The sequence below is a fragment of the Lipophrys pholis genome (genome assembly GCF_963383615.2).
Source record: "Lipophrys pholis genome assembly, chromosome: 10".
Taxonomy (NCBI): domain Eukaryota; kingdom Metazoa; phylum Chordata; class Actinopteri; order Blenniiformes; family Blenniidae; genus Lipophrys; species Lipophrys pholis.
Window position 1 is genome coordinate 18,542,064 of NC_137640.1, and position 16,017 is coordinate 18,558,080.

At 40.9% G+C, this 16,017-nt stretch overlaps 1 protein-coding gene across 13 annotated transcripts in view; it reads right to left on the reverse strand.

Moving 5' to 3' along the window:
* Nucleotides 1-305: 305 nt before the first annotated feature.
* Nucleotides 306-16,017, reverse strand: part of csnk1g2b (casein kinase 1, gamma 2b) — a 52,900-nt gene continuing 37,188 nt past the window's right edge. For 6 of the 13 annotated variants that reach the window (XM_080473884.1, XM_080473882.1, XM_080473885.1 and 3 more), the window contains exons 5-11: nucleotides 15,121-15,355; nucleotides 14,433-14,518; nucleotides 11,739-11,823; nucleotides 11,490-11,638; nucleotides 10,433-10,516; nucleotides 4,192-4,298; nucleotides 306-3,229 (exon numbers count right to left, since the gene is read on the reverse strand). In XM_080473884.1, the coding sequence (XP_080330010.1) occupies nucleotides 3,175-3,229; nucleotides 4,192-4,298; nucleotides 10,433-10,516; nucleotides 11,490-11,638; nucleotides 11,739-11,823; nucleotides 14,433-14,518; nucleotides 15,121-15,355 (801 nt within the window). In that variant the 3' untranslated portion in view covers nucleotides 306-3,174. Of the gene's footprint in view, nucleotides 3,230-4,191; nucleotides 4,299-6,441; nucleotides 6,544-10,432; nucleotides 10,517-11,489; nucleotides 11,639-11,738; nucleotides 11,824-14,432; nucleotides 14,519-15,120; nucleotides 15,356-16,017 lie in introns of all 13 variants that reach the window. The other 7 variants (XM_080473873.1, XM_080473878.1, XM_080473880.1 and 4 more) reach the window with 3 other exon arrangements.

Consider the following 16,017-nt stretch of genomic DNA (forward strand, 5'->3'; position numbering starts at 1 on the left):
GGACTGTACCACTTTACTTTCGCTGTCTCAGATGGGCAGATGCTATGAGGAGATATTTTACCAGCAGAGGCCACGTTTTCCTTTTGCTGTATCCTGGGATGCTCGCTGTCCAACGGGGTGCAATTTTCGTCCGATCAGCTGCAGCACGCCTGTGGCGTTGGAGTCGAGGTCATAGCTGAGGGAGACCAGCAGGTATGTGAACCACGTGGAGGCACAAATGTCATTGAGGAAATGTCCCCCTCCCTAACAGCCACCTGCAGACTGACAAGGACCGACTCGCAGGCACAAACTGCTCCATGACTGACTGCTGTGATAAAACTTCCTTTATTCACAATTAGTGATCTGTCGCTGTCATATTTACAAATACATATTGCAAATAGTTACACTAAGAGAGCAGAAACACAGTTCAACTCTGGTCTGCGCGTCTTCAAAAAGAGAAAAAAATATAAGTCAGATAAAGCAAATGTAATGGGTTAAGCCAAGCTGGGTCCTTTTGCTGCTCAGCTGAACCGGTCTATCTTTCAAAGAGTTTCCTTCCTTCCTTACTCTTCTCGGCTCTTTGGACAGCGACGGCCCCGCGCGCAAAAGCGCACAGGAGCGTCCTGCGTGGTCCGCGGAACATCTGGAGACGAGTTTGGGTTAATATACAGCGGCAAACATACAGCTCTGCAGCGCACGCGCCTCATGTGGAGTCGCAAATTCAATCGACGGTGCGAGAAGCTCATGATTCACAATACTGTCACCAGGTACAACTGCTTCCTCTTTCCTTCCATTACATTAGCTTTCCTTCATGGCTTCAGGTTTGATTTAAATGAGAAGCTCAGCTGTAAACTCATTAAAAGTTCATTAATTCTTGTGCAAGTCACATGTGACCCGAGGCGTTCCTTCAGTTTATTAACAATGAACTGACATTAAATCTCAAATTTAGACAGAGAAAGGGTCCGATCATACAGATGTGACAGAATCTTATGTGTAGGAGGAAAACCGAGTTTATGTCTGATGACCAACAAAAGATTAGGAGGCTCAGGTGGATCTTCAAAGGAGCACTCCACCACACAGAGTTGAGTTAAAATCCAAGAATGAGGTTTGCACAGCTTGAAAAACTGATCAGTATAATAAAAACATGGCCTGAAGTTTCAAAGAGGCATTTAGAATCATTATTATTGGGTCAACTATTTCGGGTTTATTATTGAAATATGCACCAAATGTCCCTGTAATTCCTTGTAGTGAAAGTAACATATTCATTGTGCAGGTGTATCTGTTATTCAGAGGATAGTGAAGCATGACATCCAAATTCATTTGAAGAGAACTTAATGGTTTAGATTAGAACTGAAGGCCATCATGTCTGAACTTTCTGTGGCGTCAAAAACCATTGTTGACAGCAGATGGGAAAGATTCAAAACCTGATACAGTAAGTGACTTGTTTTTTTTCTCCTCCCATGTAGAACAGCTGGATTGGACACTTGTGGATTTATTAAAAGTAAAACCTCGCAGAGCCGCATGATTTATGTTCAACCTCAAGACGAAATGCAACGGTTAAGACAGCTTTCAGTGGAAACTCTGCACACGGCACCTCAATCGCTCCTCAAACCAAACGCCGCCGCTGTAACCGACGAGCCGACCGTCACAGCAGAGGCCTCGGGGGGCCAAGGTGCAGGCGTGTGCTGCTTACGGGTGATGGCAAGGGAGGTGCCGTCACTACACACATTCACTTTCCAGATTTGCAAACTCTCACAGGCACAGGCACAGACGCGCGCGCACACACACACACACACACACACACACACACACACACACACACACACACACACACACACACACACACACACACACACACACACACACACACACACACACACACACACACACACACACACACACACACACACACACACACACACACACACACACACACACACACACACACACTCTCTCTCTCTCTCTCACACACTCGCACACATTAATCCAGTGAGCATTTGGGTCAGATTAGATAAAATGTCATAGTGGGACACTTACTTCAGCTTTTAAACATTTTACTTAGAAAGGCACAAACTATGATTTCCTGGTAAATTATTTTTGATGTAAGAAATGAAAATCAAAAGACAACTTTTTTTTTTTTTTTGCTTTTTCATCAAAATCAACATTTTTTCAGCCATAACTCAAATATAAGCATTGTGAAAGACTCTTCCTAAATCAGTCTTTATTAAGTTCTTTTCTTTATTGTTAATTTCAAACCTAAAGTTTTCCTCTGTAATTGTTTTCTTTTCTTCCCCAAAAGTGCAATAATAATAAGAGAGCTTAATATCGGTTTCTCTCGTTCTTCCACAGTACCTGAGACCAGTGACTGTGCTACTAAGTCCACGTCGACAGACAAAAAGAAAGCCAGAGTGAGGAAAGAATTGAACTCCAGAACACTACAACATAAAAATAAGTTTTCAATGCAGGGATTCGACGTCGAAAAACTTGAGGATTCACTTACAAAAAAAAAAAAAAAGGAAGAAAAAACAAATTTACATAAAAACCGTCCAGATTTTGTTTTGTAGATGAAATGCTTCCTGTGTCTCTCAGATTTAATCATCAGCATAGTTACCGTTTCCTCTTTACCTTGATCCCAAAACAAACACCAAAGAAAGAAAAAGAAAAGAAGAAAGAAAAAAATAAAATACCAACAAGTTCCTTAAGAGCAGATTTCTTTCACTCGATCCACTTGAACGGTTTCCCCTGATCAACAGCTGACTGACACGCTCTTTATGAAATCTAGAATACAACAACTGTTTCGAACAGTATCTTTTTTTTCATACTCACGCCACGGTAATTTGAGTTTCATTGTTACAGCTTTTTAAAACTTTTCTCTCAAGCCCCTCCTGGGCCCCCCCGCGATGTAAAGTGGGGACGTTTATTTTCCGTCCATTAAAGGAATCAAGAGTCTGTTGAGGAGTCAGTAGGACTGCAACATTCCTTCAACCCGCCGGCAGCCGGGGAGCGTTGAGAGCGAGAAAGAGAGCGTGAGGAGAGGAGGAGGAGGTGACTGGAGAGATAAGGTGTGAGGTTGAGGGGGAGAGGGGAGCTGGAAAGAGATAAGGAAGTGGGTTCGGGGTGGGGTGCCTGTGTAGTTGCTTCCATTTAAAACTTGACAGTGATCACAATGGTTCAAGTTCTCTCGGTTCTCGTCTTTCATTTATGCCTCTGGAGGGCTTTCCTCTTTCTCCTTTTGAAGAAACAACAGCACCTGCAGGAAAAACACATAAACAGATTAAGCAGGAAAAATGAACAGGAATCTTAAGACGCGCACGCACGCACGCAGTGTAATTCCAGCAAAATTTACAATCTTCAATAAATGCCAGACTCCAATCATTTCCTCGGGCAACTGAGCAGCATAATCCCTGAAAACTTTTGACTAGCAGGCATATACAAATATATTCAACCAGCTGTATGGGTGCAGCTGTCTGTCGCTCTGTATTTACTCTTTTATGGGTATTTCCTGAGACACCGTTTACACGATAATGCATCCTCTTTGCATCTCCTTTAGAGGGCAAGGGGTTACTAGTGGGTGCTGTTTTTATGTAATGAAACCACCTACATAAGGATGCAGTGAACAGTACGCCATAAAGAATAAGAGTGAACACTTCAACGAGTGTGCATATTCAATGGCAGCATTTCAGAAAAGTTCTGTTTTCTCTATTTACACATAGAGTCTGAAGCATTTTTCAAAAAGTTCCGTTTTGGGCAACTCCGAGCACCGTGGTGGTGTAATGAAAGCTGCAAGGTGTGACGGAAACAGGATCTGACTTCGGTCTCCGTTGGCTCCGATTGGCCCGAGCCTCTTGTGTGGTCATCCAGTTAGAACGTTTAGGATTTACAGTGTAATCACTGAAATCTCCGTCGCCGAGTCTCTCCATTATAACAATTCAACGGGGTTACATGAGAAACAATCAGATATTGACTTTGTGAGAGCGATGTTTTTCAGTGTAGAACCTGGTTTCAAGAACGTGTATGTGGAGGTGTTGTGACTGAAGTGTTTTTGACCTCATGTGTGACTGCTGACTGGTGAAAGTAATATCAGCATGTGAACAAACTGACGTAGAAATGAAAGTCACGGCTGGCGATGTAAATGAGTGTCATCAAACAAAAAAAACAACACTGGAAAGTTCCGGCATAGGTTTTCTGTGGGTGTGAATGGCCGTTGCATACTTGGTTTCGTCGGCCACTTCAACCTCGGTGGGAGCAGTGATGGGAGCGTTGGAGTGTCCGGCTGTGGGATCATCAGTGTTCAACTCGCCATTCGTTGAGCTCATCACCTGCAGCGTTGGAGAAGGACACCAAACTGCTCACAGAAAGAAACACTCAGAGCCACTGATCACAAGCTGGAGATGAGCAGCCGCCAAAACAATAAAGGAAAATGCACCAGGAAATACTGGTCCTCAAGCCAACTAAAGCAACCTTCACCTCCGTCTCCCTTCCACCAAACTTCTAGATGCTTATATGTATACAGAGAAAGGTTTTACTTGCTGCAATGATGCCTCCTGTTTATTCAAACTGATGAGAAGTGGAGCTCTGTCTAAGGTACTATTCAAAGAAGAGCATTTCTGGTGCATGAAAATAGTGTTCATGGAAAGGATCATTTTAGACTCAAACGGCTAATTGTTGAAAATACTTTATGCACCTTATTGAATCAATTTGTAATAGAAAGAGTAAATTCAACAGAAGGAATAAGAGCAGCATTGTACAAACAGGGGCTGTGGTCACACTCACAAGTTTGTTTGGAAAAAGTAAACTCCGTTATTATAACTTCATCCGTGCAGTTCATTGACGCAAGAAAGCCGTCACCCAATCCCTGCTGGAGATTCAACTGTAGTTCAATTCAGCGCAGCGTGAGCCAGAGACCAACGGGAACCGCAGCCTCTTTGCAGCTGACGCTTGCTGAATTGTTTGCTAAAGGGATTTCTATGAATGACTGGACCTCAATAAACATTTATATGTAATCTTTGGGTAGAAGTTGATTTAATAAAAAAAAGAAAGAAGAAAAGATCACTACAATAATCCCACAAGTTACAGAAGAGTATTAGGGCCACTCAAGAAAACAAAATTACAGGAAGTTGAAAAAAAGGGGAAAAAAATTTCATCATGTACTTCGGAAAAAAAAGTCGAAATTTGATGCAGAGATTTTTTTTTTCATAATACATTTTGAAAGAAAGTCTAAATAACCAGCGCATGCGGCTGCTTCTACAAAATGCATTGCAGGCAGTTAAATAAACAGATGAAACTGCTTCAGAACAGGCTTTAGCTCATAAACACACTGCAGTTATCATTAGTATTAGGACTTTAAAGAAACAGTGTTTGTCGCTCCTCATTGACTTCTTCCGGAGTACGAGGCACATGGGCAGCGACCTCGAGGTGCTCGTAGGCTATTTGTAAAATGTATTGTTATCAAATTATTATCAAACAAGGAAATTCTGAATAAAATCAATGTTCAGAAGCAGCAAACAACCCTATATTGTCCGAATTATGTGTAATTATTTGAGCATCCACGGGCAAATGATTAGGGATGGACTAGAAGAGATGTTTCCAGTTTGTAGTTCTATATTTGGGGGGAATGCGCGATAAAAAACAAAACAAAACAATCTTGACAATGTATCTCGACTTTTTTCTCAAAGTGCACAATGAAAACAAATGTTGAACTCCTTTTTTGTTTCCTTGAATGGCCCTAATACTTCTCTGTACACAAGTACATTTAGCCTAGCACTTAGCTTTGCATACATCTATTGATGAGAGCTCTATGCCATCAGAGGACACGTTTTGTTCTGATGATAGAAAATGCGATGATGAGTGCAAATTAACTAGTCTGAAATGAGAAGTACTCCTTTATTTCTTTTTTTAATTTAGGCCAGAGAACAACTCTACAAGTGTGAACACAGCCTCAGACAAAAATGTGAATGTCCTTAAAAAGCTGCAACTCTATAAGCCAACACTGGATGGCGTATTTGCACCACATTTACAATGAAGACTTCTGACATGATGAAATAAGATCGGCTTTTTGAGATAGTGAACACAAAAACAATAGCAGGGAGACTACAGTTTGTACTTTAGATTTTCCATTCCATACAACAAATCTCGTGAGCTTTTGCCCATGGCATCAGAACAGATATACAGTACAAATAATAGTGTGTACTTCAAAAGGTTTGCATACTGTTGGATGTCATCTTTGCAAGGCATGTACTGCGAGCAGCGGAGTAGCAGATGGGAGGAGTTGAGCAGGCAGAGAGCGCCGACACACAGGGGTTCAAGCTGTCTAATGCAAAGGCACCGGAGTGGAGGCAGAGCAACTAACAGGCAGGCAGGATGGAGTCAGTACCAGAGACGGAGGGAAGAGTCAGACACATATATAAACTACATGGCTTCATGCAGGAGCCATGTGAGCAGCAGCGGTAGCAGCAGCAGTACCTGAACAGAGCCCCCCAGCCGCTCAGCTGTGAGGTGCGACCCCAGAGTCTCCTTATTGGTCACTGGAGTGGGCTGAGACTCACTTCCTTTGGGCTCAGGTGACTTGATACACGGAGCAAAAAAGGGGTTGAGGCGGGTGGTGGTGAAGTGGCAAGAAGAGGGGAGGAAGGGTGAGGGATCGGGAGTGAGAGAGAAAGAGACAGAGAGGCGATGTGTTGGAGGAGGGTGTGGGGTAGTGGTGTGGAGGAAGGAGTGAAGAAGAGGAAAAGGACGGGGAAGTGAATATAAAACCAAAAAATTATAGAAGACATCTCCAAGCAGAAGCAGGCTTGTTAAGACAAACTATGTTAATAAAGGAGTGGAGGGAAGCAAAAATTTTGTGTGAAGCTCAGATCAACACACTAATAAAGACATGCAGGAGTAAAAGAAAACAGCCTTGATAACTTCAGCTCTGCATAAACTCTAAACATAGTCAACAGTTTGGTTTCTGAGGAGCAAGAGATTTCAATTTAGACTCAGGAGTTGGTTTTGGTCCAACAATGGGCCTCATGCAGGAAGCCACACATAAAGGACACGTTTTCTGATGTTTATGTCTTCTACGGTTCATTTGTTGTTAGCTCCAATCATATCTGGAATGAGCCAACATTGAAAGAAGTGTTTGAGGAATTTTGAAACACAAAGTAAACATCTGAAATCTATTTACAAAATGACATTTGAGGGTTTGACATCAAGTTCTCATGTGTCATTAGATGTAATAATCTATTTACACCAGACAACATATATTCTTTTAATATATATTTTTGTTGTTGTTGTTGTTTGTTTTTACTGTATTTGACTTTTTCTTATATTTTGAATGAGAAAACTGTTTTCTCGGTGGTCTACAGCATAACAAGTGAAAAAGAAATCTCACTCTACATATTGTGCATCAAAGCACCTGGAGTTGATTTTGTAATGGGGGGGGGGGGGCACGTTTAATATTTTCTACAAGACGTTACCTTGTTTTCTCCCTACAATCCCACAGTAATTGACTAAACTTGAAAAAGTTAATTTGTTAAAAGAATAATTAAATGTTGGAAACAACCGCTGATATCTGAAGCCTGGAAAACTAGATGAAGGCTCATTTATGGTCCAGGTATGCATAAAAACAGATATGTGAGCTTGTAATGGTGTGCACATTATGAATTTCATACTTCAGAGAATGCCGAAGGAAGGATATTTAGTTCAATAAATTCTTTACAATAACAGACATAATATCGTAAGAGGTGTTCGATATATTGACGTGTTTCAGTGCATTGTTCGGAGCATAGTACAATTGTACTGTTTTCATCTCTCAGTGAAGCACAGATGTGAAGTAATGCTGGAATTTATGACACAAAATGAGTAATAAATCCTAATGTATCTTCACAGGAGGGAAAATCAGTCATACTCATCAGCTCTATGACGATTGCAATTTGTGGGCCAGTCGAGATGCGCGGAAGGCTTTTTTTGGGGGGGTTTTCACACACTTTTGCAGCGAGTTGGTGATGACATACATCAACACCATATATAAACTACCTTTGTGGTGCAGAACAGTACCAGTCAGAGGCAGAAAACAAGACCCAAATGCACTCACAGACTCAGGTGCACCGGGTGACTGGAGACAGGTGGTTTGAGGAAACGCGACCCTACATAACATACAGCATCAGCACTTTACAGCTGTTGGAGCAACACAGGACAGCATGGCCGGTTGAGGTCACCTCAAAGACTATTTAATGACAGATGAAATAAGGGTGACTTGGGAGGATGCGGTGATTCAGTGCGGCACAACCCTGTAATTTCCTGGTGCAGGAAATAATGGAGGAATGGAGATTCTTGTTTTTTGGAATCTGATATCTTTATTTGGTCCTGCTCTATGTGTGTGTGTGTGTGTGTGTGTGTGTGTGTGTGTGTGTGTGTGTGTGTGTGTGTGTGTGTGTGTGTGTGTGTGTGTGTGTGTGTGTGTGTGTGTGTGTGTGTGTGTGTGTGTGTGTGTGTGTGTGTGTGTGTGTGTGTGTGTGCACATGTCTTATTGAATAATCAGTGAATAAGACTGCAATTTGTACAGCTTCAATACATAATAACTGCAATGCTTTGGTGAAGAATGAAAACATCCATAGGAAAGCCGTACTTGTTCTATGTTTTGTGTACTTGTCTCATGTTCACATGACCTTGAGCAAGGTGAAGGAATACTGAGGGAAGTGGTGAATGCAGAGAGCATGTTGGGACTCCTACCAGATCAACTTGGTCCAGTTCTTGGTTTAGTTTGATTAACATGAGTGAGTTGTAGTAGGATGAGGAGGGGGATAGCGGATTGTCACTTCAGTGGCCTGTATGCCTGTGCTTGATGTAATTGAAGCAGAACTAAAAGGATTATAGCGTGAGGACAGTTGTCTTTTCTCTATTTTCTGTTGGCTAAGGCAAAGGGTAGACACGTTGAAGTTTCTTTTAGTAAAAATCAATAGGTGGCGAGTTATTCATAATTTAATAGTATAGTTAGATAAATCCTCATTAGTTACTGCATTGCAGCAGCTTTTCTTCCTTAGTTTTACAACAGATCTCAATTTGTAATAGTACGCTCAACATCTCACATTTTACACCTAACCTTACAAAACTAATCATCCTCATCTGCTACGTCAGCCGTCACCCAACTCAGGTGCAGTTCCCGAGCAATCCCCTCTCAGCTGGTCTGAAAGCTGCTTGTCCCAGTGCCTGATCCATGACAAATCCTAAATACATCGGTTGTTTCCTACCAACTCGCATATCTGCTCCTTGAAAACATTTCTACTAGTTACTTCTAATCCCAACACCGCCCCGCGACTAGCAGTAGATCAGGTAGTACTTCAATGTTTGATAGGAATCTGTGATCTTCCAGGAGACGGGCAGAAATATGGATGTAGTGAGTGCAGTGAACGCAGCGCGTGGCTTTGTGCGTATCCATGTGTGTTTTTACCGCAGAGCATAAATGAGCCTTTTGAAAGCATTCAATTACTGTTTGGTAACTTTTATTATTCGTTGCTATAATTGGGTGACTTTCATAAGGTTTGTACATTAAAAAAAAAACGTTTTTCTCACTCTTGCTGCAATTTTCTTCATTGTTTTCTTGTTAACTACCTTCTGTCCAACAAAAGAACCATCCAGGAAGCCCTATTTGATACAGCCCTTTTTTTCTGCCAGGATGTTGTGTCTCTTTTACAGTCATGAGTAATCTACTCGGACAGGAGGTGGAGCTTTATGAGCTTTAAAAGGTGGCCAGTTGCTACCAAGCCAATCATGCTAAATGGAAGGCTGTAAAAAGAGGCCAGAGTCCACAGTAATAAGTCAATCATAAAATCAAACGCATCGCCTCTACAGCTTTATGGGAAACGGTGAGTCAGCCTCCTGAAGTGCAACAACATGATCAGTATCATTATTTGCGGCTATCAGAAGTCCTTTATTGATGGCTTTATATGGGTTGGAATCCAGTTTTAATAAAACAAGGCTCGGTAAACATGCTATCAAAAAGAAAATATAAAAGTGAACACTGTCACACACTAAGCACGTAAGCTTGTCATTACTGGTATGAAAAATGCGATCAGCATTTTCAAGTCATGCATGCAATGACTAGAGCTTAGAGTGGCAAGGCGTAAAGAATTAGTGAAGCCAAAACTATTGCTTTGTTTCACAGCTGGGACAGAAGCGTCTCCCTGGCTTCCTCATGGCTGAAATATCACTGAACTGGGGGCGAGGGGGGGTCATCTTTTTGTTTTTGCTGGATGTGTGCTCTGGTGAAGACTGACATCAACGCAAACCGGCCAGTAACCAAGTTGAATGACAGTTTGATCTGAACGGCAGCCACTTCCCTGCACCACAGTTTGTTCACAGTTGGACTGAACATGAGATGAGGTTGGCTGACTGGACTGGCAGGGTTGGTTGATCGGACAGTCTGCAGACAGATTGCTGGCTGGGTGTGGTGTTTCAGAGTTGATAATCTCACCTGGTTTTTGGTCTGCTGTTGTGCTTTGTCTCTGCTGCTGGGCGGCAGGGGCGTGTCACTGGGGATGGGGCCTATCGGCGTGGGCTGTGAGCAAAACAAGAAAGCAACCTCAAGTGTCCACATGAACAGCATTCAAAGGGAAATTGGACTCTTCTTGGAAAATAGTGCATCGTGTGCAAACTTAGCCACAGCACAGGGAAATATGCTTTTATATGTCAAATTTGGACAAATGAGAAAATTCACGCCTTTCGGTGAGGTTTTCTGTGATGTTTTCTACAGGTGCTCTGGCTTCTTTTCACAATTCTAAGATGGCATTGCTTGTAAAAGAGAATATTTCAACTCAAGCAACTGCCTGTAAAATAAAGGTCAAATAAAGTGACGTTGTCACCTGAGCCAGTAGACAGTGTTTCAGAGAAGATCAAGGTTATTTAGTTTAAAGGGTTCTACTTTTCTGTCACTCGTATGACCGATAGTAAAGTAAGTTTCGGAAATGGATCTCAAATACTGGTTCAGGGAAACCTAAAGCTATCTTCAAAGAAAACTTTAACAGCCGACGTGCTGAATTTGAGTTGTAATTCAGCACGTTGTAGTCTTCATGACTCAAATTCAACACGTCTGTGTTATTTCTTTTAATGTGTTCCTGCTCAGACAAAAATAAATCTTGTGAAGTGACAAAACCAGAAATCCTAGAAATGAACAACTCATCAGGGGAACGTCGAAGGCGTACAGTTCTGTTGACTACTGGGGCCGGGGTTGGAAATCTGTGGTGACGTATACAGGGCAGACCTGCGGAACAACCTAATGCTTTTATTTTGAAGTCTTGTGCTTTAAGGTGTGGAGATAAGAGAAATGTGCTTTGCTATGTGGGTGTGTGCAGCCCTTCTCAGGTAACTGAGTGTCAGCAAAAAATCTCATAGTCTATTGATGTGATTACAAATGATAAACCAATCGTTAGCATTCATGGGACTTTGATAGTTAAAGCAGTTTCAGTGAGAAAGGAGGCGGGGGGGGGGGGGGGGGGGGGGGGACACAAGGAGCTTCAGTAAGAGGCACTCACGAGAGATTTGCCGACCCAGTCGTATTCATAGTCAAAGACGTAGCCGTTCCTGTCGAACAGATCAGTAAAGAGCTTCCTCAAGTAATCGTAATCAGGCTTCTCAAAGAAATCCAGCCTCCTCACGTAGCGCAGGTAGGTGGCCATCTCTTCTGTAACAGAACAAAAGACCGTCACAAAGAGCAAACCAAATTTCAATTAGGAACACAATTATTGAACACGAAAAGAAAGATGCCGGAGGGTTTCACTGACCGGGGAAACTTTCACACAGCACTTCGATGGGAGTTGCTCGTTTGGTGTCGCCTATTTTCTGATACCTCTCCTTCAAAGTGTCAGCCTGGACGGGAAAGACATTTTGACGTATTATACTTACAAATAACTTAATGTAAATGAAGTACAAGCATGGCAAATGAGCAGGTGAAATATTCCAGCATGTTTTCACAAGAACACCTGAGTTGACGACAGGTAAAAAGTTCTTGTGAGGAGGGATGTCCTGATAGTACCGGGTCAATTCCTGCATTTTTAATTGATTAACAGAATTTTTTTTTTTTTACATGAGGTGCCACAAACATGGTGATTCCAAAGCTTTTTAATCCAGTGTATGTAATACCAACTCAACATCATATATCAAACGTCACCTAACTGGAGCTGTACAAGGAAATATATGACAACATACAAGATCACTAAAAATTAAAACAAGAAGTGACCACTATTTGCTTCACTACAGACCTCTGGAGCGCCAATGTTTGCCTCACGCTGAAAATGACTTCAAACTGAATTAATTTCACCGCTTTTCAGTTAAATTGAGCAATGTTTTTATCAATACATGGGTTTTATATAGCGCTTTTCAGGACACTCAAAGACGCGTTTGCATTTTATATGACATAAAATCACTTTGGAGGTCAAAATACCAAGTAATGTAATTATCAGATTGGTAAATGATCAGGATGAAATAAGGTTAGCACTGGGGGTCAGAAATTCTGTTTGAAAGATCCTAATAGTGATTACTCTGTATAACTAGTATCAGCCTGAAGCTTTGTGTCAAAGTCAACTGAGGCATTTTCCTATATCTGCTGAGAGGTGTACATTTATAACATGTTTCATATTCAGCAACAAGTACATGTTACGGCAGCAACTGGTGCAGCACAAATTTAAAAACATTTGACATATGGGAAAATATCACTCTCAATACAGAAAACAACAATGTGTGACTTCATCTCTCATCACTGCACTGCTGCTCTGTATTGTGATGTTAACTCTCATGTTACATGTTAGTGAGGGCTTGTTTTGGCCTCAACCATCAAACATCCCCCACATTTATACATCCCTCGCAGTTATCTATCAAGAGCTTCCTCCCACACAGCAAATGTTCAGATGAGGTGCCTTGTCTCCTCGTCTTTTCTCTGTACATCTTTATAATGTCTTTAAGGTAAAAAAAAAAAAAAAAAAAAACTCAGCTGTTTTGCTGTGACCTGTCCGACTCCAAGACACACGTTTCTGAGGGACTTTTTATATGTGCTTTAAGCTCTTTTCTTTCAACTGTTCATATATAAAATAGGAGTAGAAGTTGATCATCTGCTCAATATAATGGTTCATGTCACAAATGGAAGTCTGAGAAATTTTAAAACTCTTCTGTACAGAGGTTGTGAATACCAAATTTGTAAGAGCTTGAAGGAAAACCAAACCACAACATTGTGATTGGACAAAAAATTATGATATAAAGCCAATTAAAGGCAGAAAAAGTAGATATTAATAGATTGTTAGAAACACATTTATATATGTTTGCATTATCTGACTGATGACTGGAGTTATCCCGTCAACTTTATAACCGTTAATTATTAGTTAGTGGTATTTCTATGAAACATCTCACCTGGAAAAAAGCTGCACATGGGATAAACAATGTGAAACCAAAAATACCAACTGAAACCAATTTTAAAGTTCTTCTAATGAAAAATTTGAACTTTATTTGCTTGAATTATGATGACAAATAACTTTGCTCAATGTAGCACCAAAGTCTTCAGTGTTTGGAATTCTTAAAAGTCTGGAGGACATGATTTATAAATAATATTATACATTTCCACAAGCAACGAGATGAAGTTGGTTTATTTAGTTCAGAGCCATGTTTCAGTATCACTTAGCATTGGAAGATACACCTGGCTGGGCAGTGATAGCTTTACATCAGGTAGAATTACCAACTTTGTTCCGAGGCCACAATGATTCGCAGGTCATCTACTGTTACTGCTGATTCAGTCATCTGCTGTCAGGCCACCAATGACAATGGAGTTTACTCTCCATTCACTGTATTTAATATAAATTTTCTGTCAGTATTTGAAATTTCAGGATTGATTTTAGTCTTAAACCTATCCTCACTGGGAAATGAGGCTCGATGCCTAAATTTAATGAGATGAAAGGACACTTTTTTTTTTTTTACTGCTTTATACACACATTTTAAATCAATCCAGTCCTAACAAGGAAACAATGTTGGAAAGTACCTTGATAAGTATACATAAAAACCCTTACAGGTGAATACCCAACTCCAATGCCTTGTCATATACATCAAAGCACCACATCATCACACTGTATAACTCTGGATTTGTTCTGTGCAAAAGGAATAAATAAAAAAAAATATCACACAGGTAGAAATTGTTTGTGTGTGCGAATGAGAATGCTTCTCTGTCTGTCGAGTAAGACCAGCACAATAGACAAAAAAAACCAACCAATGAGACCTTGAAATGTCACCAGTGTGAGAGGATGCTCTTGTAAACAGCAGGCCCGGTCTCTTTCTAAGGTCATGTGAGATGTGATAGTTATGAACAGATAAAGGACTAGGCAGCGCAACAAGCGACAGTATGCAGCATTAAGAGGATGACAGAAGTCTCACTTATATCAGGACATGCCATCACATGGATAATGCTAGTCAACTCTAGTACTACTACACTACGATACCTTTAGGCCCTGCCAGGGGAGGCTCCCTCGGAGGAAGTACATGAACATGTGACCCAATGCTTCCAAATCATCCCTTCTGCTTTGCTCTGGAATGAAAAGAAAGGTTTAACAATACACTCAGCTGTAGAAAAACTAATTCATTCAAAACTAGTCTGGCAGAGACAACAGGCAATTGGCTAGAAAACAACCCAAAAACACAAACGGTCAATTATCTTGCAGTTAAAATAAACTGTGGATGGTATTAAATGCATATGATTAGAGAAAGAGTGGTCAGTCGTGTGTCACAAGGAACCAACAGTTTCAAGCTTCCAGTCTAATGAAGCACTCGTTCTCTTGATTAGCTCTCTTTAGAGAAGAGGGAAGAACTAATAAGAGAAATCTGAGCCTGATGCATTTGGTTAAACATATAATGTTCTGACTGCTAGCTATCAACAGAGAGAGAAAGGGCAGAATAAGGAGCAATCACTTCAAAATCAAATTAAAAAAAGAATACATGCAGAACAGAAAATCAACTTTATTTACGAAAGAAAAGGCTAAAGGATACCAGAATTCATTGGAAATGATTCAACAAATAACTGTACCGTAGCTCAGGTAGATACACTTTGTTCAATGTACCTGTTCATGTTAAAGATTATATTTATTTCAATGCAAAGTTTGTCAGGAGCAGACCAAAGAGAATGCCTTTTACCTTTTCCCAGGTGTGTGTTAATGCTCATGTAGCGCGCTGTCCCAGTCAGACTCTTGTGCTCCCGATAGGGGATGTGTTTTTTGGTCTCAGGGTCTATATACTCTTTGGCCAGACCAAAGTCGATGATGTGGATGGTGTGTTGCCTCTTGCTTCCCGGCCGCCCAACAAGAAAGTTTTCTGGCTTCACGTCACGATATATCAAGCTCTTGGTATGCACGTACTCCATCCTTGTTATCTAGACAAAATAATCACACCGTCATGGTTTCAGTAGAAAATCAGATTTCCTACACAGAATTTACCGTTTAAGAAAATATTACTGACTGACGTATAAATATGTAAATCCATTTGTAGGATGCATACATTTCTGGGGATCACTTGTGAACTGTTCAAAGTTCACAAGTTGATATTCTTTATTTGTTTACTTTTAGTATTAAACCTACAAACCAGCTATCTGGCCTAATGACAGCTTGTATGTTCACCACACTACAGCGAATCACCCTAAATCAATATTCCTCCAACAGATACAGAGGGTCCAATATTTTGTCTATAAACGGAATCTTTAGTTTTAATTACAGATGCTTTCTTACTGTGACGTACCAGTGAAAATGTTAAAATGAACGTTTAATTATTTAATGTGTGATACATTGTGAAAATCCGGTCATCCATTAAAGAAGTTCAGGTCTGACAAATGGTATAAATGAGTGAAGTACAAGTTGTGTAAAATGTAATGGTTAACTTAGTGACCCTGCTTCACTCTGGCTGACAGTGTGGTTTCGTCGGTTAAATGTGCAGTGTCACACATTATTATGTCTGGCTGTACTGGGATGAAAAGAATGCTCTCTTTTTATCTGCATTGATTAAACGTTTCTGGTCTTTCAAAAGCTCTTATAGAGCCCA